Source organism: Hyperolius riggenbachi, chromosome 7 (genome assembly GCF_040937935.1).
Source record: "Hyperolius riggenbachi isolate aHypRig1 chromosome 7, aHypRig1.pri, whole genome shotgun sequence".
In the NCBI taxonomy this organism is placed as follows: Eukaryota; Metazoa; Chordata; class Amphibia; order Anura; family Hyperoliidae; genus Hyperolius; species Hyperolius riggenbachi.
In genome coordinates, this window is record NC_090652.1 from 22,727,976 (window position 1) to 22,755,297 (window position 27,322).

General features: G+C 45.8%; 2 protein-coding genes across 3 annotated transcripts in view; both read right to left on the minus strand.

Annotated features, from left to right (window-relative positions):
- Window positions 1-27,322, minus strand: part of LOC137524137 (zinc finger protein 436-like) — a 297,499-nt gene that overhangs the window by 89,084 nt on the left and 181,093 nt on the right. The window lies entirely within an intron of this gene.
- LOC137524148 (oocyte zinc finger protein XlCOF22-like) lies at window positions 1,089-27,272 on the minus strand. Its single transcript, XM_068243716.1, has 5 exons — window positions 27,007-27,272; window positions 24,578-24,767; window positions 22,987-23,084; window positions 22,634-22,892; window positions 1,089-5,586 (listed from the first exon to the last, which is right to left on the minus strand). The coding sequence occupies exons 2-5, from the start codon at window positions 24,609-24,611 to the stop codon at window positions 4,409-4,411; spliced, it is 1,569 nt and encodes a 522-aa protein (XP_068099817.1). The 5' UTR covers window positions 24,612-24,767; window positions 27,007-27,272; the 3' UTR covers window positions 1,089-4,408.

Here is a 27,322-nt window from a genome sequence, read left to right on the forward strand (position 1 = left end):
ATTATTTTTAATGACTATTATCTGAGAAATAGAACATTTTATCATATTTTCTATTTTAATTACAGTTACAAATTCATTAGGAGTCGGAGTCGGTGCATTTTTTCCCGACTCCGACTCAGACTTCAGGCACCCAAAATTGCCCGACTCCACGACTCCGACTCCACAGCCCTGTTGGGATCACACTTGCATTGTGGAAAACAGGCACGGTTTTCCATTTGTGGTTTTGCATACGTAGAGCGCACTTTTACATGCGTTTCATTCCCAGTAGTCTTCCAGCAGTCTATGGTTATTACAGGTACATTGAGATTTCATGCGTGGGGAAACGTACAAAAATTCAGAATCAACTTGTGTATTACCATTGAAAATCATTACATGTGATGCCAGCCTTTATGCAAGCCTGTGGGGGGGGGGGGGGGGAATAAATAAAAGCTAAATACTTATTTCAGTAGAGGGAAGTCTATGGATGATCCAGAGACTCTCTGCCTTGAACCCACCACTGCTGGCTGGGATCCTCTTCTTCGCAGCCGCCCTCCTGTCTGTGTACGAGTGCGGAATTACTGTGCAGGCGCAAATATGTCCTGTGCCAGTGCAAAGCACAAAGCCGTGCACAAGCTACAATGCTACGTATATGGACAGGAGCGCAGCCACTGGAACACACTGAACAAGCTCTTATTGAATATGGTCAGAGGGTTCCTGCACTGGAACGGCTATGCAAAGAATGGTGTAATAATAAGTGCAAATAAATGGTAGGCAAAAAGCCATAGGTGCTCTAATAGATTGCTGTGAATCCAGTTTGTTATCAAATGAGGTAGATGTGGCCTCATTTTAAGTAATTTACAAACTAACGACCAAACTTGGGAAAATGTTAGGAAAACGCAACGAGCCGAAACTTTACTAAACTATCCATATTTGAACAGCCCTGTATGTTATAGTTACATAATTCTGTTTTCTGACGTCCATAAATTGTTGTTACCTTGGGGACTCAGCTTTTTAATTATGAATGTCATAAGGGTGTATTAAGAGGCGTTTTTGCAAACAGGGGTTTGTAATTATTGATAGGGTACAATGAGAAAACAAAAATACACAACTCAGAAAAAAATGCACATTTATTTCTAAATAAAATATTGTCGCCAAACATTGTACTAGTAACATAATTTAAATGCTGTGATAATCAGGGCAAATAACGTGTGGGTTTCATCTATAATAGAATTGAGAAATTGTGTAATTTTTCTTTATTTCTCCCCTGTAAAATTCATACTAAAGCACCACAGTACTACAAATGCATATATTAAACGCTGTATTTTATGTAATGTTAAAAACTTTTAATAAAAATTTAAAGTTAAAAAAAAAAAAAAAATTCATACTAAAGAAAGTTTCAAACAACACCTACAAAAAGACTAATTTGTCTTAAAAAAACAAAAACAAAAAAACAAGACATAGATCATTTAGTTGTGATAAGAAGCAATTAAGTCATTGGTGAATTAACAGAAGCAGTGCTGAAAAGTTAAAATTAAATATGTAATGTTTACAAAGGAGATTTACAGGAACATGCACTAGTGCTTTGCCAACACAGGCTGGGGAGGCTCCAGCCTCTGAACGCAGTCAGGATCGCCCTGTGCGCCTCAGCACTGTAAATTTTCTAGCAGTCCAAGAAATAAAAAAAAAAAAAAAAAAAATCTATTCTCCCTATCCTGAGAGACTGATAACTAAAGGTGCAGAGAGAAAAAGCTTTCTGCTTTCTGCACAAATTGTTACACACTTAAATCCCTCTTAGTATAGTGTGGTTCCGATCTGCTCAGCCACTGACAAGGAATCATACGAACATTTGACGACAGTCCCTATCCAGTTTTCAGCAGGGTCTTGTGCACAGCGTCCTGCCCCCAGCTTGTGCACCCCCTCCCCATGTGCTGAGTACTGTAGTGATACTAGAGGAGTCTGCAGAGTCAGTTCTCCTCCATCATAGGAGGTCAGAGTGAGTGTAATAAAAAGCCCAGGCTGGGAGCACACTCATCTGTCTGTTTTCTGTATGTCTTTTCTGCACACCATGGGGTTGATTCACTATAACAAATAATGTGCCTTATCAGAGTCAACATACCTTATCAGAGTAGCATAGCAAGCGCTACAAACGTATGCCTGCTAATTGGCAATGACGAGAGCTCCATTGGTCCTGCCCTGAGCCAGTGCAGGTCCAATCACTTTAGGCTGGTTTCACAGTAAGACGTTACAGGCGCACGTTAGTGCAGCCTGTAACGCAGCCCACCGCACAGTAATGAAAAATCAATGTGCTGTTCACAGTACCCACGTTGCGTTACATTGTAACACTTCACGCATGCTGTGCGTTCTACGCGGCTGAGCCGCGTTAGACTGTTTGCACATGCTCAGTAGTATTGGAGGAGGTGGTCTCCTCCTCCTTCGGCCAGGCACATGGCTAATTAATATTCACGGCACGGTGTGACGTGCAGTGTTTACTTCCTGGAGCGCCGCTCTGTGCGACGATTGGTCGGCGGGACCACGTGATGCCGCATGCGTCCAAGAGTACGCATCACAGGATGCATGAAGAGACGCTTAATGCGGCTCGATCTGACGTCCAGCTTCTACCCCACTATGCGTTGCGTTAGGGGCACGTTATGCGACCTTGACGTAGCACCTAACGCAACGTCTTAGTGGGAAAGTAGCCTTAAAGCAGTGTTGCCCAACCCTGTCCTCAAGGCCCACCAACAGGGCATGTTTTGTGGAAATCCACACAGGCAGTTAATCAGCTCTGCAGAGACACTAATTACCTCACCTGTGAATGTTTGTGGTTTCCTGCAAAACATGCACTGTTGGTGGGACTTGAGGACAGCGTTGGGGAACTCTGCTTTAAAAGACATTATCCCCGCACTTTGATTGGTCCAATAGGTTGCCTGTCAATGTTGCAGAGCAATTCCGTTTTTTTAACTTCCTGACATCAGTCAGGAAGTGAACAATTTACCCCGGAAATGAATAAATACCATGTATTTATTCATAAAAGCGCGAATGCAATTGTCAGATAAAAAGATTTGTAAGCATTTGGCACATTTCCAATACCTTCCATTGTAGCAAAACCACCTCGACAATGGTACCTGCAGCGCTTTGCTGAATGGAAAGTGGATGCAACGCGCTGTTATGAACTATCCCATAAGGATTCATGGCACTAGCAAATTCAGGGCGTTTTTAAAAATCGCTGGTGCCAAAAAAAAAAAAAAAAAAAAAAAAAAAAAAAAAAAAAAAAACACACACTAAACGCCCTAGATGTGAACAAGCCATTACCGAAGGCTGTGCACTGGCCTACTCTGTGCGAGCCTCTGCGGGTGTCTCCTGCGGTGGACTCTGCTGACTGCTCCATAGTCCCCTCGCAGAACGCCGAGCATCGCAGCAAGTGTGCACCTTAAAAGCCGCGCTTCCTGCTTTCGGCCCTCCCTCCCCGCCGCCATCAGCCAATCACACGCCAATAGGTGTGATTAAACCATCGCTCCGTCCCGCCCACTCCACAACGGAGGTACGCACAGCAAGGACAGATCCTCTACACGAGGAAAAACAGCCATGGTGGCGGCACACTATCAGATTCCATGAGCCCAGTAACTGCGCGGTACACAGCTCCAGGTTACCCGTCACCTCCACGCACCAGGCCGCCCAGCACAGCTGACCCCACCGCCATCACTTTAAAGGACAGCTGACATGAGAAATATATGGAGGCTTCCATATTTATTTCCTTTTATACAATACCAGTTGCCTGGCAGTCCTGCTGGTCTATTTGGCTGCAGTAGTGTCTGAATAACACCAAAAACAAGCATGCTGCTAATCTTGTCAGATCTGACAATAATGTCAGAAACACCTAATCTGCCGCATGCTTGTTCAGGGTTTATGGCTAAAAGAATTAGAGGCAGAGGATCAGCAGGACAGCCAGGCAACTGGTATTGCTTAAAAGGAAATAAATATGTCAGCCTCCATATCCCTCTCACTTCAGTTGTCCTTTAAACAAATACGGTACCTAACGCAGGGTAGGTGCCCTCAAGCTTCCCTACTTCAAAACAATAAGCAGGTGCAGTGCTTCCCTGGGTGATGCAGAAACAGAAAAAGGACTGATTGAGGGGGGGTGGGGGGGGGGGGGGGAGATGCTTTTATGCTGATTGGTTTGTATTTTAATTACTTCTGGTAGGCGTTTCCGGTTTGTGGAGGGACAGACACAGTCTCAGGAGGGGCCGTCCTGGAGGACATAGGGAGGAAGTCCTGAATGTAGAGCAGGTGACATCTGTAGTGTAGTTCCAGCACTGTGAGGCCACGTCATTGCTGCTGCTCTAATAATATGTGCTTCCAAAAGACTTGTGCTTGTATCCCCGTAGCTTCATAAGCTGTCTGACTGTAACTTATCACAACATTCCTGACCTGACTAAGGTTGCTTTCCTGTGTGTCTTCTCTGATGTACAATAAGATTACCTTTCTGACTGAAACATTTCCCACACTCTACACATGAATAAGGACGCTCTCCTGTGTGAGTTCTCTGATGTTTAATAAGAGCGGATTTCCGATTGAAACATTTCCCACATTCTGCACATGAATGAGGACACTCTCCTGTGTGACTTCTCTGATGTGCCATTACACTAGCTTTCTGACTGAAACATTTCCCACACTCTGGACATGAAAAAGGACGCTCACCTCTGTGACTTCTCTGATGTGTAACAACATACATTTTCCGACTGTAACATTTCCCACACTCTGGACATGAGTAAGGACGCTCTCCTGTGTGACTTCTCTGATGTGCCATAACACTACTTTTCTGACTGAAACATTTCCCACACTCTGGACATGAATAAGGACGCTCTCCTGTGTGACTTTTCTGATGTCTAAGAAGATCAAAATTCTGAATGAAACATTTCCCACATTCTGGACACAAATAGGGATGATGCTCTCCTGTGTGACTTTTCTGATGTCTAAGAAGATTAGCCTTAATATTGAAACATTTCCCACATTCTGGACACAAATAGGGATGCTCTCCTGTGTGACTTTTCTGATGTCTAAGAAGATTAGCCTTAATATTGAAACATTTCCCACATTCAGGACATGAATAAGGTTGCTCACCTGTGTGAATTCTCTTATGTTTAATTAAATTTGCTTTCAGACTGAAACATTTCCCACACTCCGGACACAAATGAGGACGCTCTCCTGTGTGGGTTCTCTTATGTCTAATAAGATAAACTTTCCGAGCGAAATATTTCCCACACTCTGGACATGAATAAGGACGCTCTTCTCTGTGACTTCTCTGATGTTGAAGAAGATTAGATTTTTGACTGAAACATTTCCCACACTCTGGGCATGAGTAGGGCCGCTCTGCTGTGTGAATTCTTTGATGTGTAAGAAGACCAGATTTGAAACGAAAACCTTTTCCACAATCAGAACATAAATAAGGATGGGTATTTGAGGTAACAGGATGGGATTGATCAGAAGGTTCCTCAGGTTTGGAGAGATCTGGTGATTTGCCCTCATGGTGACATCTGCTGGGTATATTATCAGCAATGGAGTTTCCTGCTGGTAAATGTAGTGCGGCACCATTATCTTCTGCACCATCATCTGTTGGAGAAATAATAACAGTCAGAGAACAGTCATTGTCCTGTCAGCAGTCATGTGTGTTGCCGTAGCAGTGACAGATAATGACAAGAGAATATACAGGGTGGTGCAGGAAAGACCCCCGTGCTCCTCTTACTCGATCCCCGCTGTGTGGGGTCTCCGGCATTATGAAGCCTGTGTCACCTCCATTTGCTGCAGTATGAGAGCGTTACCTATATGGCAGCACATGCAGGTGACACAGGCTTCAGGTAAGCCGGAGAGGACACACAGCAGTGATAGAGTAAGAGGCACACGGGGAACGGCTGGCCGGGGGCTGCCTGTATACTCACACTCCTGCCAGGCAGCCGGGCCGGTCTCTCATGCGCCCCCCTGTATATACTCACACTCCTGCCAGACAGCCGGGCCAGTCTCTCATGTGCCCCCCTGTATATACGTATGCTCCTGCCAGGCAGCCGGGCCGGTCTCTCATGCACCCCCCTGTATATACTCACACTCCTGCCAGGCAGCTGGGCCGGTCTCTCATGCGCCCCCCCTGTATATACTCACACTCCTGCCAGGCAGCCAGGCCGGTCTCTCATGCACCTCCCTGTATATACTCACGCTCCTGCCAGGCAGCCAGGCCAGTCTCTCATACACCCCCCCCCCCTGTATACAGTGGTGTGAAAAACTATTTGCCCCCCTCCCTGATTTCTTATTCTTTTGCATGTTTGTCATACTTAAATGTTTCTGCTCATCAAAAAACATTAACTATTAGTCAAAGATAACATAATTGAACACAAAATGCAGTTTTAAATGATGGTTTTTATTATTTAGTGAGAAAAAAAACCTCAAAACCTACATGGAGCTGTGTGAAAAAGAAATTGCCCCCTGAACCTAATAACTGGTTGGGCCACCCTTAGCAGCAATAACTGCAATCAAGCGTTTGCGATAACTTGCAAGGAGTCTTTTACAGCGCTCTGGAGGAATTTTGGCCCACTCATCTTTGCAAAATTGTTGTAATTCAGCTTTATCTGAGGGTTTTCTAGCATGAACCGCCTTTTTAAGGTCATGCCACAACATCTCAATAGGATTCAGGTCAGGACTTTGACTAGGCCACTCCAAAGTCTTCATTTTGTGGAACTGTAAGAGACCTCGAGTTAGGTACTCTCTCTTGATAAACCCCAATGGCCTGGGTGGCTTAGCCCTTCCATCTATTCAGCACTATTACTTTGCTGCACAGATTCAGCACATAGCAGCATGGTTCTCCACCGAAAATGCCTACAACCCTGAAGCTTTGGGATATGATAGTGACCTAACAAAAGAGAGCGTTGCCCTGGATATTCTACGTGAGCATATCCCCTCAAAAAAATCGCACAACACGATTCTAGTGCAGGCCTGTACCGTTTGGAGAAGAGTGGGAGGCCTTTACTCCTCCATTAAATATGACTTTCACACCCCTTTGTGGCACAACCCACGGTTTTCTGAGTTCGGCTCCATCCCAGACCCAATTTTCTGGGAAAGGGCTGGAGTCGTATTCCTAGGCCACATAGTGACTGGACAGAGCTTGACGACATTTGACGCCCTGATAAAACGCCACCCCACAATTGCATCCCACCACTTTCGATACTTACAGTTAAAACATGCTTTCCAGACGCAATTTAAAAATTTACCTATACACATAGAACCCCATAAAGTACTGCATTTAATTGAAAACGGCCCAGCTAAACACCAAATAGGAGACATTTACAAAGAACTAATAGAAAGTGGAGCCTGTGAGCGCCCTCTAGTGTCTAAAGAAAAATGGTTAAGTGAGGGACTAGACTTGGAAGACGACGACTGGGATGAGGCCCTAGAAGCAGTCAAAAAAGTCTCAGTGTGTATTAAAGACCGTGCCACCCAGCTATACATTTTACACCAGGCATACCTCACCCCGTCCCGGGTGGTCAAATACAATGCTAATGCCAGTAAGTTATGCCCAAAGTGTGGATTCGACTCCCCTTCATTTTTCCATTTAATCTGGAGCTGCCCTCAAATAGTCGTTTTCTGGAAACAAGTAATAAAGTTTCTTCATGACAAGATGGGATCTCCAGTAACCCTGGACCCAATCTTATGTGTATTGGGTGTCATCCGAGATGAGGGTTTACAACCTTGTACTAAGTCATTTGTTTGTGAAGCCTTATTTGCGGCGCGGCAGGAGATAGCCCTGCGTTGGCTGTCTCCTGTGGAGCCGCCTCTTTCCAGCTGGATTAAACGCTTGGATGATGGATTGCCCTATAAAAAGCTGGTTTATACACACGGGTCGAACACCTCAATTTCATCTAATCTGGGATCAGTGGGAAAACCGCAAATAGTCCCCAGTTTCCCCAACCTACTATGCCTACCACATCACTGCCTACCAGAGGTGTGCCACTTTGTATCCTAAATTGTGGTTATATAACAATACCCGTAATATATGAGGCACACTCTGACGTATTTTAACGTCCCAGCGGGTTATGTCTCCCCCCTGCCGTTCTCTGGTGCTCCCTAAACTACACCTCACCAGCTTATTTTCCCCCTTATGTTAAACTTTGCTGTTATTAATGATGCCATTATACCTGTTGACATTTGTTGACTTTGCTGTAACTAGATGTTCAAAACGTGACATGTATTCTTGGTCTGTGCAAGTGGCTTTACATACAACTGTTCTTTACATCCTGTGATTGCAGTTTTTGCCTGTACATGTATTATATGCTTAATAAACTTTTCTGGTTAAAAAAAAAAAAAGTCTTCATTTTGTTTTTCTCCAGGCATTCAGAGGTGGATTTGCTGGTGTGTTTTGGGTCATTGTCCTGCTGCAGCACCCAAGATCGCTTCAGCTTGAGTTGACGAACAGATGGCCGGACATTCTCCTTCAGGATTTTTTGGTAGACAGTAGAATTCATGGTTCCATCTATCACAGCAAGCCTTCCAGGTCCTGAAGCAGCAAAACAACCCCAGACCATCACACTACCACCACCATATTTTACTGTTGGTATGATGTTCTTTTGCTGAAATGCTGCGTTACTTCTATGCCAGATGTAACGGGACACGCACCTTCCAAAAAGTTCAACTTATGTCTCGTCGGTCCATAAGGTATTTTCCCAAAAGTCTTGGCAATCATTGAGATGTTTTTTAGCAAAATTGAGACGACCCTTAATGTTCTTTTTGCTTAAAAGTGGTTTGCCCCTTGGATATCTGCCATGCAGGCCGTTTTTGCCCAGTCTCTTTCTTATGGTGGAGTCGTGAACACTGACCTTAATTGAGGCAAGTGAGGCCTGCGGTTCTTTAGATGTTGTCCTGGGGTCTTTTGTGGCCTCTCGGATGAGTTTTCTCTGCGCTATTGGGGTAATATTGGTCGGCCGGCCACTCCTGGGAAGGTTCATCACTGTTCCATGTTTTTGCCATTTGTGGATAATGGCTCTCACTGTGGTTCGCTGGAGTCCCAAAGCTTTAGAAATGGCTTTATAACCTTTACCAGACTGATAGATCTCAATTACAGTACTTTTGTTCTCATTTGTTCTTGAATTTCTTTGGATCTGGGCATGATGTCTAGCTTTTGAGGTGCTTTTGGTCTACTTCTCTGTGTCAGATAGTTCCTATTTAAGTGATTTCTTGATTGAAACAGGTGTAATCAGGCCTGGGGGTGACTACAGAAATTGAACTCAGGTGTGATAAACCACAGTTAAGTTATTTTTTAACAAGGGGGGCAATCACTTTTTCACACAGGGCCATGTAGATTTGGAGTTTTTTTTCTCACTAAATAATAAAAACCATCATTTAAAACTGCATTTTGTGTTCAGTTATGTTATCTTTGACTAATAGTTAATGGTTTTTGATGAGCAGAAACATTTAAGTGTGACAAATATGCAAAAGAATAAGAAATCAGGAAGGGGGCAAATAGTTTTTCACACCACTGTATACTCACACTCCAGCCAGGCAGCCGGGCCGGTCTCTCATGCACCCCCCGTATATACTCACACTCCTACCAGGCAGCCGGGCCAGTCTCTCATGCGCCCCCTGTATATACTTATTTGGGGTTGAACATCTTCTATAGCCCGATGCATAGTACAAAACAAATATTGGGGAACATATGTATATGAGAAGTTAAGGTCACTGTAGAATCATGACATCCAGCAGTACAACTACAAATACATACATAGGTAATGTGTAGTTTAACTGCTTTTGGGTGGCGGTGATTGAAATCTACTCCATTAGGCCGTTATTCCTGCCAAGGTGTAGATTTCACCTCACCGCCACCACACGCTCTCCTTGCCCTGCCAGTCGCGTCGCTCTCGGCCTGCTGCAGTTCACTCGCCCTGCTGTCAAAACAACAACAGCGTTCCGTGAGACGGTCAGAAGCTGATTTAATTGGCTCCTGATGCTGTCATCAATGAGAGTAAATCTTATTGGCTCACATTGATCACAGGGTCAGGAGCCAATGAAACCGGCTCCTGACCCACTCACAGAGCTCTGCTGTCAGAGACCCCAAACCAGGTGGGCTGAGACTACAGGTGTACGACGGTAGCAGTGATTCATCAGTATGCAACTTTTTTTTTGGTACCTGCAGTCTCTAGTCCTTAAAGGGAACCTGAAGCGAGTAAAATTATTTAAAATAAACACATAATGTAGCTGCAAATAAATATTACATACTAACCTCACCTTTAATTCCTCTCAGAAAGTCTCCCTTTTCTTCCTACAGTGATCCCTTCCAGTTCTGACAATATTTTGTCAGAACTGAAAAATACCAGTTGCTGTAAGGTATATATCAGCAGCTGTCAGTTACAACTGAATGCGCAAGGTAATGTCCATGTTTCCCTATGGCTCGAGTGGGCGATATTACAGTTTAACAGTGTGCTGGCCAGGAAGCTGTTATGGGGTAATGGCCATTTTTAAAATGGAGGACAGAGAATTCCATTGATCACAGTGGACAAATGGGACGCAGGAGTTGAGAAAGAGATTGAGAAGTAGACTACATGGGAGGTAAGTATGACCTGTGTATGGTTATTTTTACTTTTTATTTTCAGTTCAGTTTCTCTTTAAGGGGCCAGAGACTGCTAGTACTGAAAGTGTTAAGATACCACTAAAATTCATACAGGCTCCCCGCTCCTGGTTACCATCATCTCTCTGGTAAGCCTTATCACATTTGGCACTTTTTCCTTCACAGGTTTTAACTTTAGCACTTCTTTGCTATAATTGTTACGATGATTGCATATTGAATTGGGTCATATATGCTTTATGCCTGGATGATGCACACATTTTTGCACTGTCTATATATATTTTTGAAGTGGGTTTTTTTTTTTGGGGGGGGGGGGGGGGGATTTTTTTTTCTTGATTTTTTGTACACTTACAGTGACTTGCAAAGTATTCGGCCCACTTGAAGTTTTCCACATTTTGTCACATTACTGCCACAACCATGAATCAATTTTATTGGAATTCCACGTGAAAGACCAATACAAAGTGCCATACACATGAGAAGTGGAACGAAAATCATACATTATTCCAAACATTTTTTACAAATCTGCAAAGTGGGGTGTGCGTAATTATTCAGCCCAGAGTCAATACTTTGTAGAACCACCTTTTGCTGCAATTACAGCTGCCAGACTTTTAGGGTATGTCTTTACCAGCTTTGCACATCTAGAGACTGAAATCCTTGCCCATTCTTCTTTGCAAAACAGAGCCAGCTCAGTCAGATTAGATGGACAGCGTTTGTGAACAGCAGTTTTCAGATCTTGCCACAAATTCTCGATTGGATTTAGATCTGGACTTTGACTGGGCCATTCTAACACATGGATAGGTTTTGTTTTAAACCATTCCATTGTTGCCCTGGCTTTATCTTTAGGGTCATTGTCCTGCTGGAAGGAGAACCTCCGCCCCAGTCTCAAGTCTTTTGCAGACTCCAAGAGGTTTTCTTCCAAGATTGCCCTGTATTTGGCGCCATCCATCTTCCCATCAACTCTGACCAGCTTCCCTGTCCCTGCTGAAGAGAAGCACCCCCCGAGCATGATGCTGCCACCACCATATTTTACAGTGGGGATGGTGTGTTCTGAGTGATGTGCAGTGTTAGTTTACCGCCACACATAGCGTTTTGCATTTTGGCCAAAAAGTTCCATTTTGGTTTCATCTGACCAGAGCACCTTCTTCCACATGGTTGCTGTGTCCCCCACATGGCTTGTGGCAAATGCAAATGGGATTTCCTATGCTTTTCTGTTCGCAATTGCTTTCTTCTTGCCACTCTTCCATAAAGGCCAACTTTGTGCAGTGCATGACAAATAGTTGTCCTATGGACAGATTCCTCCACCTGAGCTTTAGATCTCTGCAGCTCGTCCAGAGTCACCATGGGCCTCTTGACTGCATTTCTGATCAGCGCTCTTCTTGTTTGGCCTGTGAGTTTAGGTGGACGGCTTTGTCTTGGTAGGTTTACAGTTGTGCCATATTCCTTCCATTTCTGAATGATCGCTTAAACAGTGCTCCGTGGGATGTTCAAGGTTTTGGAAATCTTTTTGTAGCCTAAGCCTGCTTTAAATTTCTCAATAACTTTATCCCTGGCCTGTCTTGTGTGTTCTTTGGACTTCATGGTGTTGTTGCTCCCAAGATTTTCTTAGACAACCTCTGAGGCCGTCACAGAGCAGCTGTATTTGTACTGAAATTAGATTACACACAGGTGCATTAAATTTGGTCATTAGCACTCATCAGGCAATGTCTATGGGCTACTAACTGCACTCAGACCAAAGGGGGCTGAATAATTACGCACACCCCACTTTGCAGTTATTGATTTGTAAAAAATGTTTGGAATGATGTATGATTTCCGTTCCACTTCTCACATGTACACCACTTTGTATTGGTCTTTCACGTTGAATTCCAATAAAATTGATTCATGTTTGTGGCAGTAATGTGACAAAATGTGGAAAACTTCAAGGGTGGCCGAATACTTTTGCAAGCCACTGTATATACAAGTGGCTGGCCTTTTTTAGCAATGATATGAAGGGCACTTTTTCATTACAGGTTTTTTACCCAGGCATAGTGCATTTATGTATCTATGGTGTGTAGGTACACACCTCATATATGGTACACGGTTTCTATCACACTTTTTTGGCAAACCATTGAGAGTTTGATTACGTGTATCGTAATTGACAAATTATATTTTGGGGTAATTTTTGCAGGATGTCTGTCTGATAATCAGCGCTTGTTTTTAATGCATGTTCGTGTCTTTTGAACAATAATAAAATTTATACTTTTTCGCAACTTCATTTATGGTGTTTTCTGTAGTTGCCGCTCTGTGAGGGTACTTTTTCTTTAAATTTATAGCTATTCATACTTACCCTAGAACTGGAGTAAAAATACTAGTGCTCAAATATATGGGTGGTAGCAGCGATTCATCAGTATGCAACTTTTTTTTTGCACCACCGGTCTCTAGTCCTTAAGGTGCCAGAGACCGCTTGTACTGAAAGTGTTAAGATACCACTAAAATTGGTACAGGCTTATATGATAAATTACAAAATAGGGAAAAATAGGAGAAGGTCTGTGCCCTTGCGAGCTTGCAATGTAGAGGGTAACGGGGTGGAAACAATAGGGAAGAAGACATAGGAATTAGCTGATGAAGCCGTGAGCCTCCATTGCGACCTACAACAAATTGTAGACTTGACTGAAAAGGCGTGTTTTATGAGGTTTGTACAGTAATCTTCCAGCATATGTCCTCGGAGATGATCAGCAAGAATGAGTCCCCAGCTTGGAGAAAGTCCTGAATGTAGAGCAGGTGACATCTGTAGTGTAGTTCCAGCACTGTGAGGCCACGTCATTGCTGCTGCTCTAATAATATGTGCTTCCAGGAGACTTGTGCTTGTAACCCCGTAGCTTCATAAGCTGCCTGACTGTAACTTTCCTCCACATTCCTGACGTGACTAAGGATGCTGTCCTGTGTGAATTTTCTTATGAGCAGTAAGAATGGAATTCTGAACGAAAGATTTCCCACACTCTGAACTCACATAAGGACGCTCTCCTGCGTGACATCTTTGATGTATACGAAGATGACATTTCTGACAAACATTTCCCACGTTCTGGATATGAATGAGGACGCTCTCCTGTGTACATTTGTATGTGTTTAAGAAGATGAGCTTTCTTGGCCGAAAAATTTCTTACATTCAGGACATGAATAAAGATTCTCTTCTGTGTGAGTTCTCTGATGTGAAAGCAAATCAGCTTTCTGAATGAAACCTTTCCCACACATGGGACACAAATAAGGACGCTCACCTGTGTGAGTTCTCTGATGTCTAGTAAGACCAGTTTTGTGACTAAAACATTTCCCACACTCAGGACATGAATATGGACTCTCTCCTGTGTGAGTTCTCTGGTGTTTATGACAATAACTTTTCTGAGGAAAACATTTCCCACATTCAGAACATGGAAATTGCTGCTCCCCGGTATGTTCTCTCACATGTGCAGCAAGATGTGATGTGTTTTTACAATATTTCCCACATTCTGAGCACTGATAATTCTTCCCATCTACCTCTCAAACAGTAAGGGCTTGTTCACACTAAGGGTGCTTTCGGGATTTTTTAAGTGCTTGTGCCATGATTCCCTATGAGAGTGTTAACATCTGAGCGGTTCGATTGTGAACCGCTCACCAAAGCACTGCCTGTACATGTAATGATCAGTAACAGCTCCTGACAGCACAATAGTCAGTACTTTATACAGAGTGTGATCACACGTGTTTTAGGTGCACAGTAACACAGGAGTACTCCTATGTGATAGCCCTTGGCTGTAGGGACTATCACTAGGTAGAGTGGTCGTACAGGCAATATCGGTAACAGATTGGTCAAGAGGCAGTACAGAGTCACCAGGCAAAGGCGTAGTGAAAAACAGGCAAAGGTCGGTAACAGGTCAGATGAGCGAAGGTACAAAATCAGGAGGCAATATCAGAGTCAAGGTCGGGCCGGGGTCGGCAACAATCAGATAGGCAGAGTACAGAATAAAGAGGCAGAGGGCAGAGTCAAGAGTTTCAGGCAAAGAGTCATACACAGATAATCAATACGATAATGATAATTACTTTTACAGCTATCAATAATATTCCTAGCTATGTGTGAATCCCCGGGGTCCTGCCAGATCAAACACACTGGGAACTGACTAAGGTCTGAGAGCTTAACCGCAAAGTATCAGTAACAGCAGACAATGAGCTACTGACAGCTCGGGACTTAAATACAGACAGGTAACCCCGCAGTTCCACCCAGTGCACTTCAGCCAATCAGGAGCGGTGATCGGTCCTGCCATGTCAGCTGACCCGCCTCCTCAAAGCATAAAGGTCCTGTCTCCTGGCGCGCGCTGCTCTACTGAGATGTATCCTGGAGAGACCTGTTCTGCCTGATGGAAATGACTGAGAAGACGCGGCGAGATCCACGGTCGCGTCAGACGCGGAAGCGGTGGCCTCACCGCTCCCTTCTGCGGAGGTAACTACCAAACTCTTAACATTACCCCCCCCCTCGAGGCGTGGCCTCCGGACACGCCCCTGATGCACTCTGAGGATGTGAAGAGTGAAACTGTTTTTTTCAACTCTTCTGCATGCAGATGATGATCCGGGACCCATGACCTCTCCTCAGGACCATACCCTCTCCAATGGACCAGATACTGCAAAGAATTCCACACCCTGCAAGAATCCAGAATCTCCTCAACCTCATATTCCGGTTCTCCATCAATAACCAAGGTGGGGGGGGGGTTGGTGGGAGGAATCAGCATATACCGTAGGTTTAAGCAGAGATACATGAAACGATTTTACCCCTTTCATAGTGGCTGGGAGAGCCACCCTGTAAGCTACATCATTGACTCTTTCAGTAATAGGGTATGGACCAATGTACTTGGGTCCCAGTTTGGCTGAAGGCTGTCTCAGGGCGATGTGCCGTGTGGAGACCCACACCATATCACCTGGATTAAAACTCCACTATGGTGAACGTTTTCGATCAGCCTGTCTTTTTTGGACACCAAAAGCCTTCTCCAGATTGGTTCTCACTAATGACCAAATTCTCTTACATGAATTCTGCCAGCCCTCCAAAGCAGGAAAAAGAGAATTAGTTGCTGGTAGTGGACAAAATTTGGGTGACTTCCCTGTAACTACTTTAAACGGGGAAAAACCTGAGGAGGCTTTCCGAAGATTATTATGAGCAAATTCAGCAAAGGAGAGAAACTTGACCCATTCATGTTGGGACTCAGCCACATAACAACGCAGGAACTGCTCTAATGACTGGTTCATCCTCTCAGACTGGCCGTTGATCTGAGGGTGGTAACCTGAGGAGAAGGACAGAGTTAGGCCTAGATATTGGCAGAAAGCTGGCCAAAACTTAGATACGAACTGTACCCCCCTTTCAGAGACTACATTCACTGGTATCCCATGTAAGCGGAAAATGTGGTCAATAAAAAGATCCGCTAGTTCCTGAGCTGAGGGGAGCTTCTTCAAAGGCACAAAGTGAACCATTTTACTGAAGCGGTCCACGACCACCCAAATCACTGTGTACCCTTCAGAGGCAGGGAGTTCCCCCACAAAGTCCATGGATATGTGGGTCCATGGCTCTGTGGGCACAGGCAAGGATTGTAATGTTCCTGCAGGTGCCTGTCTCGAGGATTTGCTGCGAGCACAGACCGTGCAGAAATTTATGAATTCCTTACAGTCGTTTTTCAACGAAGGCCACCATACACAGCAGAACAGAAGAGTTATTGTCTCGCAAATACCAGGATGGCCTGCATTCTTGTGACTATGAAACATATGTAAAATCTGGAGACGCAAATGCAGAGGAACAAACAGCACCCCATCTGGTTTACCCTCAGGAGCATCAGACTGATAAGACAGCAGAGTGGTAGTCAGATCTTCTAAGGGTTCCGTGGCAGCAATCACTACTTTTTCTGGCAAGATATTAACTGGGAGTGAGGGCTGAACTGTCTCAGGTTCAAAACATCGAGATAACGCATCAGCTTTAATGTTCTTATGACCTGGTTTGTAAGTGATTATGAATCGGAATCATGAGAAAAAGAGTGCCCACCTGGCCTGTCTTGGGTTGAGCCTCTTTGCTCCTTCAATATATTCCAAATTCTTATGGTCAGTATATACTGTAATCACGTTCTGCCCCCTCCAGCCAATGTCGCCACTCCTCAAATGCCATCTTTATGGCCAGAAGTTCTCGGTTACCGATGTCATAGTTCTTTTCTGCTGGTGAAAATTTACGAGAAAAGAACGCACACGGATGTAACCGTCCCTGCGAACCTGAATACTGAGACAGTACAACCCCCACTCCAACTTCGGAGGCATCTACTTCTACAATAAAGGGACGGGTCACATCCACATGGTGTAAAATGGGAGCAGCACAAAATAGTGTCTTAAGTTGCATGAACGCTTTACAGGCTTCTTCTGACCAATTATAGGTATCCACCCCTTTTTTGGTCAGGTTGGTGAGAGGAGAAACCACAGAGGAGAAGCCCTTGATAAATTTTCTATAATAGTTAGCAAACCCTAGAAAACTCTGCAGAGCCTTCAACCCCACGGGTTGTGGCCAGTCCAGAAGGGCAGTGACCTTTTTAGGGTCCATTGAGAGACCATTAACAGAGATAGTGTATCCCAGGAATGCAACTTCTGACACTTCAAATAAACATTTTTCAAGTTTAGCGTAGAGACAATTCTGTCTAAGTCTCTCCAGAACATATTTGACGTGCTCCCTGTGTTCCCTGAGGCTCTTAGAGAAGATCAGTATATCGTCTAAATATACGACAACAAAACCACCCAGAACATCTCTAAAGATTTCATTTACAAATTCTTGAAAAACTGCAAGGGCGTTACACAACCCGAAGGGCATCACCAAGTATTCGTAATGCCCATCGGGTGTGTTGAAGGCAGTTTTCCATTCGTCCCCTTGTCTAATTCGAATCAAGTTGTATGCCCTCTCAGCTCCAGCTTTGAAAATACTTGCGCCCCAGAAACTTGTGCAAACAGATCATCAATCAGTGGCAAGGGGTAGCGGTTAGGGATAGTTAACTTGTTCAAAGCTCTAAAGTCAATGCATGGACGTAGTCCACCATCTTTTTTTTTGAACAAAGAAGAACCCCGCCCCTGCTGGAGACTTGGACGGACGGATAAAACCTGTCTCCAGGTTCTCTTTAATGTATTCTTTCATGGCTACCTGTTCTGGACCTGAGAGGTTGGACAAATGTCCCCGGGGGGGCATGGTACCCGGTCTTAAGTCAATGGGACAATCAAACTCCCGATAAGGAGGGAGTTTATCAGCAGCTCTGGGACAAAAAAACATCTGAATAGGTTACATACGGAGGAGGGACACCTTCTACCTCAACCTCAGTGAAACACAGGGTAACTTTCTCAAGACAAGTATCTTGACAAGCGGGAGACCAAGACAACAAGTGCCCGGTGTTCCAGTCTAACTGAGGTGAGTGCTGACGTAACCACAGGAGCCCCAAGACAATCATAGAGGTAGACATTTTCAAAACATAAACTGACAATTCCTCCCTATGCAATACTCCAATACGACAGGTGAGGAGAGGAGAGGAGTTTGCGAGACTGGCTGCTTATTCTGTAATGGGGAATCATCGATTGCCGTAACATAGATCTGTCTCTTAATGGGAAGAATGGGGATTTCCCACTTAGAGGCCAGGTCAAAATCAATAAAATTAACTGCAGAGCCAGAGTTGATGAAGGACTGAGCAGAAAAAAACTTGATTCTTCCATGAAATAGAACATGACAACAAAATTTTAGAATTTTTAGGAGGTAGAACAGGTTCGCCTAGGGTAGTACCTCCAACTACACCTAGGCGGAGAAGTTTTCCGCCTTCTTACTGCAATTCTGCACAAAATGACCTTTTTCCCCACAATATAAACAGAGACCCTCTCTCCTTCTTTTGGTCTTTTCAGCTTCCGACAATTTCGAATGGCCAATCTGCATGAGCTCATCCGAAGTAGTCGTGACCGAAGGAACGGCAGAAACTGTTCTGGGACTAGTACGAGACCTGCCTTGTTTATGGTAACGTACCCTGCGGTCTATCTTGACTGCCAAGGAAATGGCCTCATCGAGTGTTTTGGGTTTGGGGTGACTGAGCATGATGTCAGAAACTGACTCAGATAGCCCCGAGAGAAAACAATCGAGTAGGGCATAATGTTCCCATCTGGAAGAAACTGCCCACTTCCTAAACTCTGAGGCATAATCCTCTACCGTGCCATGCCCCTGTCGGAGTCTTTTTAACTTTTTTTCTGCTGTGGCGGCCACATCAGGATCATCATAAATGACCGCCATTGCCTTAAAGAAAGCTTCGACTGACCCTAGGGCCTCATGATCAACAGGGAGGTTGTAAGCCCAGGTTTGCGAGTCCCCATTTAAGAGAGTCTTAATGAGTGTTACCCGCTGTAACTCAGAACCTGACGAAATGGGCCTCATTTCAAAGTAATATAAACATTGATTTCTAAAATTATGAAAGTCTGACTAGTGACCAGAAAATTTCTCAGGGAGTGCCATCTTGGGCTCACGGACAGGTGAGGGAGGCAATGATTATACAACTCCCAGAGGCCTATTTACAGTCTCAGACAAGAGATTTATCTGAGCCTGCTGAGATGCCACTGTGGCAGTTAACTGTTTGACAGCAGCATTTAACACCTGGACCTGCGCCTCCATGATTTTTTGGTCTGCTGTTATGTAATGATCAGTAACAGCTTCTGACAGCACAATAGTCAGTACTTTATTCAGAGTGTGATCACACATGTTTTAGGTGCACAGTAACACAGGAGTACTCCTATGTGATAGCCCTTGGCTGTAGGGACTATCACTAGGTAGAGTGGTCGTACAGGCAAAAATCGGTAACAGATTGGTCAAGAGGCAGTACAGAGTCGTCAGGCAAAGGCGTAGTGAAAAACAGGCAAAGGTCGGTAACAGGTCAGATGAGCGAAGGTACAAAATCAGGAGGCAATATCAGAGTCGAGGTCGGGCCGGGGTCGGCAATAATCAGATAGGCAGAGTACAGAATAAAGAGGCAGAGGGCAGAGTCAAGAGTTTCAGGCAAAGAGTCATACACAGATAATCAATACGATAATGATAATTACTTTTACAAATATAATAGAAATATCCTAGCTATGTGTGAATCCCCGGGGTCCTGCCGGATCAAACACACTGAGAACTGACTAAGGTCTGAGAGCTTAACCGCAAAGTATCAGTAACAGCAGACAATAAGCTACTGACAGCTCGGGTCTTAAATACAGACAGGTAACCCTGCAGTTCCGCACAGCGCACTTCAGCCAATCAGGAGCGGTGATCGGTCCTGCCATGTCAGCTGACCGGCCGGTCAGCTGACCCGCCTCCTCAAAGCATAAAGGTCCTGTCTCCTGGCGCGCGCTGCTCTACTGAGATGTACCCTGGAGAGACCTGTCCTGCCTGACAAAAATGACTGAGAAGACGCGGCGAGATCCGCGGTCGCGTCAGACGCGGAAGCGGCGGCCTCACCGCTCCCTTCTGCGGAAGTAACTACCAAACTCCTAACAGTACCATTTTCAGGGCGATTTGCCTATAATGGCAGGTATAGGGAAATTGCAAAATGATTGAAAAAGCGCTTTGCATAGCAATTTCTCAAGCTCGTTTAAGAATAAATATATGGTATTTATTATTTTCCGGGTCAAAGAGTTCACTTCCTGACTAATGTCAGGAAGGGAAAAAACAAATTGCTCTGCAAAAGTGCTTTGAAAAAAAAAAAAAAAAACGCAGGTAAGGCCAGGAGGTGCTAAAAAATGAATAAAAATCACCCACAAACTCGCAAAACGCTGGCATCAACGATTGCCATTTATGATGTGAACAAGGCCAAAAAGAGTTACTGGAACATTCCCCAGAATAAGACGATCTCCTGATCTATCGGCACTGTGACACTTTGGACGGGTATTTGAGGTGACAGGATGGGATCTATCAGAAGGTTCCTCAGGACTGGAGAGATCTGGTGGTTTATCCTCATGGTGACGTCTGCTGGGTATATTTTCAGCAATAAAATCTAGTAGTGTGCCATCATTATCTTCTGCAGCATTATCTGGAGGTGAGATAAGATGTCCCCCTGAAGGGTTCCCAACAGTCAGAGAACAGTCATTGTCCTGTCAGCAGTTATGTGTGTTGCTGTAGCAGTGACTGATAAAGGCAGTTTCTACAGTCCTGGCCAACAACAGCTGTGACAATGGCACAAATACGGGTTTTCACAAAGTGAACTGCTTCAGTGTTTTTAGATCTGTTTTAGTGGTTTCTGTAATGTATTGAAGTATAATTATAAGCATTACAGAAGTGTAAAAGGCTGTTATTGACAATCAAATTTATGCAGAGCCAATATTTGCAGCGTTGTCCCTTCTTATTCAGGAACTCTGCAACTCACCCTGGCATGTTGTCAATCAACATATTCGAAAAATCTTGAAATAAAATATTGTTTAAAACATGTCATGACGACAGACAGCGATCTCACCAGAGGGATCGAGGCAGACATTTATCAAGAGTGTGAGTCATAATATTGGTAGGTTTTTAGAAATCTGTGCAGAACTGTCTCAGACATCTTAAGAAATCACTACACTAGAGCAGATTCCTTCTTAAACGGTTCTAAAATAAAAGGAGTTAGAAAGGTTCCTCAAGCAGTGCAGTGTATATGGAAATTGCTGATGCTGAGGTAACCAATACATCTGCTGTATTGATACCAGCAGGCTCTGGGGATGAGGAACACTTCACAAATCATGCCCAGACCACACTGCACAATCTGTAGAAGTGCTATTAAGCACTTCATAATCTGCGGCACTCGTCATCACTGGTCTAAGGATTCTCATACTTTTTCCCCTGCACTGTGAATGTTTACATGGTGTGTTCAATAAAAACACGGAAACATTGAATTATTTGTGTGGTATTATGGTATTGGTTTAAGCAGCCTGTAATTGTCTATTGTTGTAACTTCGGATTACATTTTATGACCAATTTGTGCAGAAATCCATATAATTCTTAAAGATAACCCGAGGTGGGATTTAATTATGTTAGTGAGGCACAGAGGCTGGTTGTGCACACTAACACCAGCCTCTGTTGCCCCATGGTGTGCCTCCAGGACCCCCCTGTGCGCCGCTATCCCCTCCGCAGTGCTAGCGACACACAGCGTGTCGCCAGCACAATGTTTACCTATGACTGTCTGTCAGCGCCGCTCCCCCGCCTCCTCTGTATCGGCGCTACCCGCCCGCGTCCCTTCCCTCCTGCTGATTGGAGGGAAGGGACGCGGGCGTGTAGCGCCGATACAGAGGAGGTGGGGGAGCATCGCTAACAGACAGGCATAGATAAACATTGTGCTGGCGACACGCTGTGTGTCGCCAGCACTGCGGAGGGGATAGCAGCGCGCAGGGGGGTCCTGGGGGCACACCATGGGGCAACAGAGGCTGGTGTTAGTGTGCACAACCAGCCTCTGTGCCCCACTAACATAATTAAATCCCAACTCGGGTTCTCTTTAAGGGTTCACATATATATATACACACACACACACACACACACACACACACACACACACACACACACACACACACACACACACACACACACACACACACACACACACACACACACACACACACACACACACACACACACACACACAGCTACTTTAGGGACTGAACTTTTTTTTATCTCGCACTTGTGCAGCAGCTTGGAGCCCGGTCAGGCTCAGGGAAAGCTGACCCCAATCTGCTCTGTGTTGCTGCACAGGTGGGAGGAGTCTCCTGCATATGCGCTGTGCTGCTGCACAGGTGGGAGGAGTCTCCTGCATCTGCTCTGTGCTGCTGCACAGGTGGGAGGAGTCTCCTGCATCTGCTATGTGCTGCTGCACAGACGACAGCACCACGCCCACTGTTCCTCCAGGGCTGGTAGAGGGGGTTCCAGGGGTCCCAGCGCTGGACGCTGCATTATCCAGAGGCCTCCCCTCTACTAAGGTCACCACCCATATGGGGTACTTTATTCCACTACAGGGGCACTTTACACTCCTACAAGAAATACAAATATCCACAAGTTCTGCTTGTGTGATCATTACTTACCTGGGCTGATATGCAGGAAACACGCCTCCTGTTTTACTGTCATTCCTCCCTCCTCCGCAGGCGTCTGATCACTCCTCACAAACGTCTCTTCCTCTATAGTTGTCTTCATCATTCCTCCCTCCTTCGCAGGCGTCTGATCACTCCTCACATACGTCTCTTCCTCTGTCATGGTCTTCATCATTCCTCCCTCCTCCATAGAGAGCTGGTCACTTCTCACATACGTCTCTTCTTCTCTAACTGCAGTTTTCACATCAAGCTCCTAAATATATATATAAAGTAAGCAAAAAAAAAATGTATTTAACCCACTGGTGATAATAACCTCAGTATGACATCATTATTTGAGTTCCGCCTACCTGATAATGGTGAGGGATGGTGTGACCGTCCTGTGTACAATCCTGGGAATAAAGAGGACCAGTGTATCTCTTTGGTGGGTTTCTGTTTCCAGGCTCATCTGTAGGAAACATACACACTGAGTAAATACATTATTCCTACACGTTTCACAGACCGGGGGAAGGTGGGGGGGGGGTGGTTTAGGTGGTCCTTCCATGTGACTCTTTCCATTACAGAAAGTCTTCCCTTACCTGGAAATATGAGGGAGAGGGGGAATGGGTGTAAGTGGTCCTTCAGTATGACTCCTCCCTTACCCGGTGATATGAGGGAGGGGATGTAGGCGGACCCTCCATGTGTCTCTTCCCTTACCTGGTGATATGAGGGAGGGGATGTAGGCGGACCCTCCATGTGACTCTTCCCTTACCTGGTGATATGAGGGAGGGGATGTAGGCGGACCCTCCATGTGACTCTTCCCTTACCTGGTGATATGAGGGAGGGGATGTAGGCAGACCCTCCATGTGACTCTTCCCTTACCTGGTGATATGAGGGAGGGGATGTAGGCGGACCCTCCATGTGACTCCTCCCTTACCTGGTGATATGAGGGAGGGGATGTAGGCGGACCCTCCATGTGACTCTTCCCTTACCTGGTGGTATGAGGGAGGGGATGTAGGCGGACCCTCCATGTGACTCTTCCCTTACCTGGTGATATGAGGGAGGGGATGTAGGCGGACCCTCCATGTGACTCTTCCCTTACCTGGTGATATGAGGGAGGGGATGTAGGCGGACCCTCCATGTGACTCTTCCCTTACCTGGTGATATGAGGGAGGGGATGTAGGCGGACCCTCCATGTGACTCCTCCCTTACCTGGTGATATGAGGGGGAGGGGATGTAGGTGGTTCCTCCATGTGACTCCTCCCTTACCTGGTGATATGAGGGAGGGGATGTAGGCGGACCCTCCATGTGACTCTTCCCTTACCTAGTGATATGGGGGGGAGGGGATGCAGGCGGACCCTCCGAGTGACTCTTCCCTTACCTGGTGATATGGGGGGAGGGGATGTAGACGGACCCTCCGTATGACTCCTCCCTTACCCAGTGATGAGGGGGGAGGGGATGTAGGCGGTTCCTCCGTGTGACTCTTCCCTTACCTGGTGATATGGGGGGGGGGGGGGAGGAGATGTAGGCGGTTCCTCCGTATGACTCTTCCCTTACCTGGTGATATGGGGGGGGGGGGGGATGTAGGCGCTCCCTCCGTATGACTCTTCCCTTACCTGGTGATATGAGGGGGGGCAGGGATGTAGGCGGTTCCTCCGTATGACTCTTCCCTTACCTGGTGATATTTGGGGGGAGGAAATGTAGGCGGTTCCTCCGTGTGACTCCTCCCTTACTTGGTGATATGAGGGGGGGGGGGGGGGGTAGGTGATCCCTCCGTGTGACTCTTCCCTTACCTGGTGATATGAGGGGGAGGGGATGTAGGCGGTCCCTCCGTGTGACTCTTCCCTTACCTGGTGATATGAGGGGGAGGGGATGTAGGCGGTCCCTCCGTGTGACTCTTCCCTTACCTGATGATATGGGGGGGGGGGGATGTAGGCGGGCCCTCCGCGACTCTTCCCTTACCTGGTGATATGAGGGGCAGCTGATTCTCCATCATTATGTCCTCCCAGAGTCTTGTGTGCTTCAGGATAAACTCGCTCCTCTATGGAGGAACAGACGGGGACATCCTGACACCTTATAGGAACCGGAGTCACACACAACCAGGAGAGGACTGGGAAAGCTCTGCAGATCATTACATGACGTCTTCACAAGCCTGCGTACAAACATAGAACTCCAATCAATGGATGGGACTAAATCAGGAGAGGTGTGGCTCATCAAGCAGAGCCCAGTTCTCTGTCCATCCTGAACACTGGCATGGATCTGTCCCTCCAGGACTGGAGTTCAACTTCCCAGCCTTGTTGTCAATCTGAACCAAAGCTATGGACAAAAAGGAAATACTTATCTAAGGCAGGGGACACACTTGTCTTTCAGTTTTCTGCATGCATTTTCTGCAGGCCATGTGTGTTTGTATACAGAAAAACGTGCACGTTTTTTCATAGCAGCTAATGCAATTGATAGAAAAAACTGACAAAATGTGCAGAATTATCCTGCAGGATGTCAAGTATTTTTCTGCACACGGAAAATGAATTAAAGGGGCACTACAGTGAAATTTAGGGCACTGGGATAACTCTAGTAGCATGTTTCTAATAGTAAGAAAAACACATATTAGGTAGTGTATCAGTTATAAATGCCGGCTGGATAGGATAATTTATAGCATCTCTTACAGATCCTGGCCGTCATTTAGAGAGAAGCGACGTCCTATGTTCAGTTGCCTGTTAGTGCCCATTCACACTAGGGCGATTCCTGCTAATAGCCAAAGCGCTAGCGCTTTTTAAATCGCTAGTGTTATTCTACACTATGGCAGCGTTCTCACTGCCGCAACTGGCCCCAATCGCGGGCGTTTTGCAATTCGCGGCAATCACAAAACGCGTTAGGCCTCATTCACATCTAAAAGCGCAAACGTTTTTGCACAAGTGATTTTACCACGGTCAGCATGGTAAAAATCACTGGACACTTTCACAATTCAGAGCGATTGCGGTCAGCGCTTTACTAAGCACTGTACCGCGATCGCTCCAGAACGCACTAAACAAGAAACGCCCACGATTGTGCCAGTCTCAGCAGTGAGATCTCTGCCAGAGGTTAGAATAGAACTAGCGCTTTAAAAAGCGCTAGCGCTTTGGCGATTAGCAGGAATCACCTTAGTGTGAATGGGCCCTTACCTGCAGCATTTTTACCGCGATTCTGGAGCGATCGCGGTACAGTGCTTAGAAAAAGCACTGGCCGTGATCGCTCTAAATCCAATGAGATCAATGATTTTTACCACGCTAATCGCTGTGAAACCACTTGTGCAAAATGCTTTTCGATATGAAGAGGGCCTAACAGCTGATTTCTCTCCTCTCCATGGGCTTGATTCACCAAGACAAATAGCATGCCTTATCAAAGTTAGCACGCCTTATCAAAATTAGCACACCTTATCAGAGTAGCATAGCAAGCACTACAAACCCACAGGGGCTCAGGGCAGGACGAGTGGAGCTCTTGTCAGGAACACAACATAGTTATTTGTGTGCTAGGCACTGTACATACACATGTCCTCCCCATGTCACCTCGGGTATCCTTTAAGTTGTCAGCTGTGAACTGACTTGGCCAGATAATGACATCGGCGCGCAGGAGCCAAGTTCACTTTACAGATGTCGGGGATACGAATGCTACCATGGACACAGTTAATTCACTTTGAATAAGTCAGGGCTGCCGGCCAGCCAAGTACAGAAAGGACTGGTGCACAGGGCCAGAGCTACCATAGGAAAAAATAGGCAGTTGCCCCAGGGCCCCAGAGCCTGTAGCGGCCCCCGAGGTGTCCCTCCCCATCTTAACTGTTGCTCCCCAGGGACTCTGCAGAGTCTGTTATGTTGGGAGGTGATTGGGGGAGGGTCAGCAGCCAGCTCAGGGGCCCAGGAGGGAGATTTGGCTGCAACGAACGGCCTCTAATGATGCTTTTTTGGTCATTCTGTCTGTTCGGGGGCCCCCAGGCTAATCTTGCCCTAGGGCCCAATTGTTACTTGAACCGACCCTGCTGGTGCAGCTGACTCATGATGAATCAGCTGCTATTCAACCACAGTGTACTCTTTTTCTGGCTATCAAGCAGAGAAGATGTCCTACTAGACAGCTGAATATGCAAGTCCCAACATTATTACAGTGTATGCACACAAAGACAATATAACACAGACAGTATTACACTATGAGCACACACACACTGTATACACGCACACACACACACACACACACACACACACACACACACACACACACACACACACACACACACACACACACACACACACACACACACACACACACACACACACACACACACACACACACACACACACACACACACACACACACTGTATATATACATATACACACAGAGAGCATAGTATAAATGTGACACTTACTAGGGTGATAATGGCAGCTTGCAGCAGACACAGGCAGCACCTCCAGCAGAGAGGGGACACAGGCAGAGCTGCTGCAAAGTCTGGAGGAACAGCTGATTCACAAAGGGGGTCTCTACACCATGTGAGGGTCCCCCAAACACACAGCTCATTCCTCTCCTCCTCTTCCCACTCAGCATTCACACACCTGGCTGCAGGGGGGCTTCTCACATGGCTGGGGGGATACACATTGTCCAGAGCAAGAGCAAGCTGGAGGTGTGGCCTCCTCTCTATGGCTGGGAATGCTGGGCTTCAGCAAAATGGCCGCCACTGCAGAGGT

Bases quoted from the DNA above. Each gene is read 5' to 3' on its own strand.
- LOC137524148 (XM_068243716.1), bottom strand. From the start codon at position 24,611: ATGATGGAGAATCAGCTGCCCCTCATATCACCAG. The intron at 22,893-22,986 runs GTAGGCGGAACT...ATATATATTTAG, and splicing joins CCATCCCTCACCATTATCAG to GAGCTTGATGTGAAAACTGC. The intron at 5,587-22,633 runs GTAAGTAATGAT...TTTCTCCAACAG, and splicing joins TTTCCTGCATATCAGCCCAG to ATGATGGTGCAGAAGATAAT.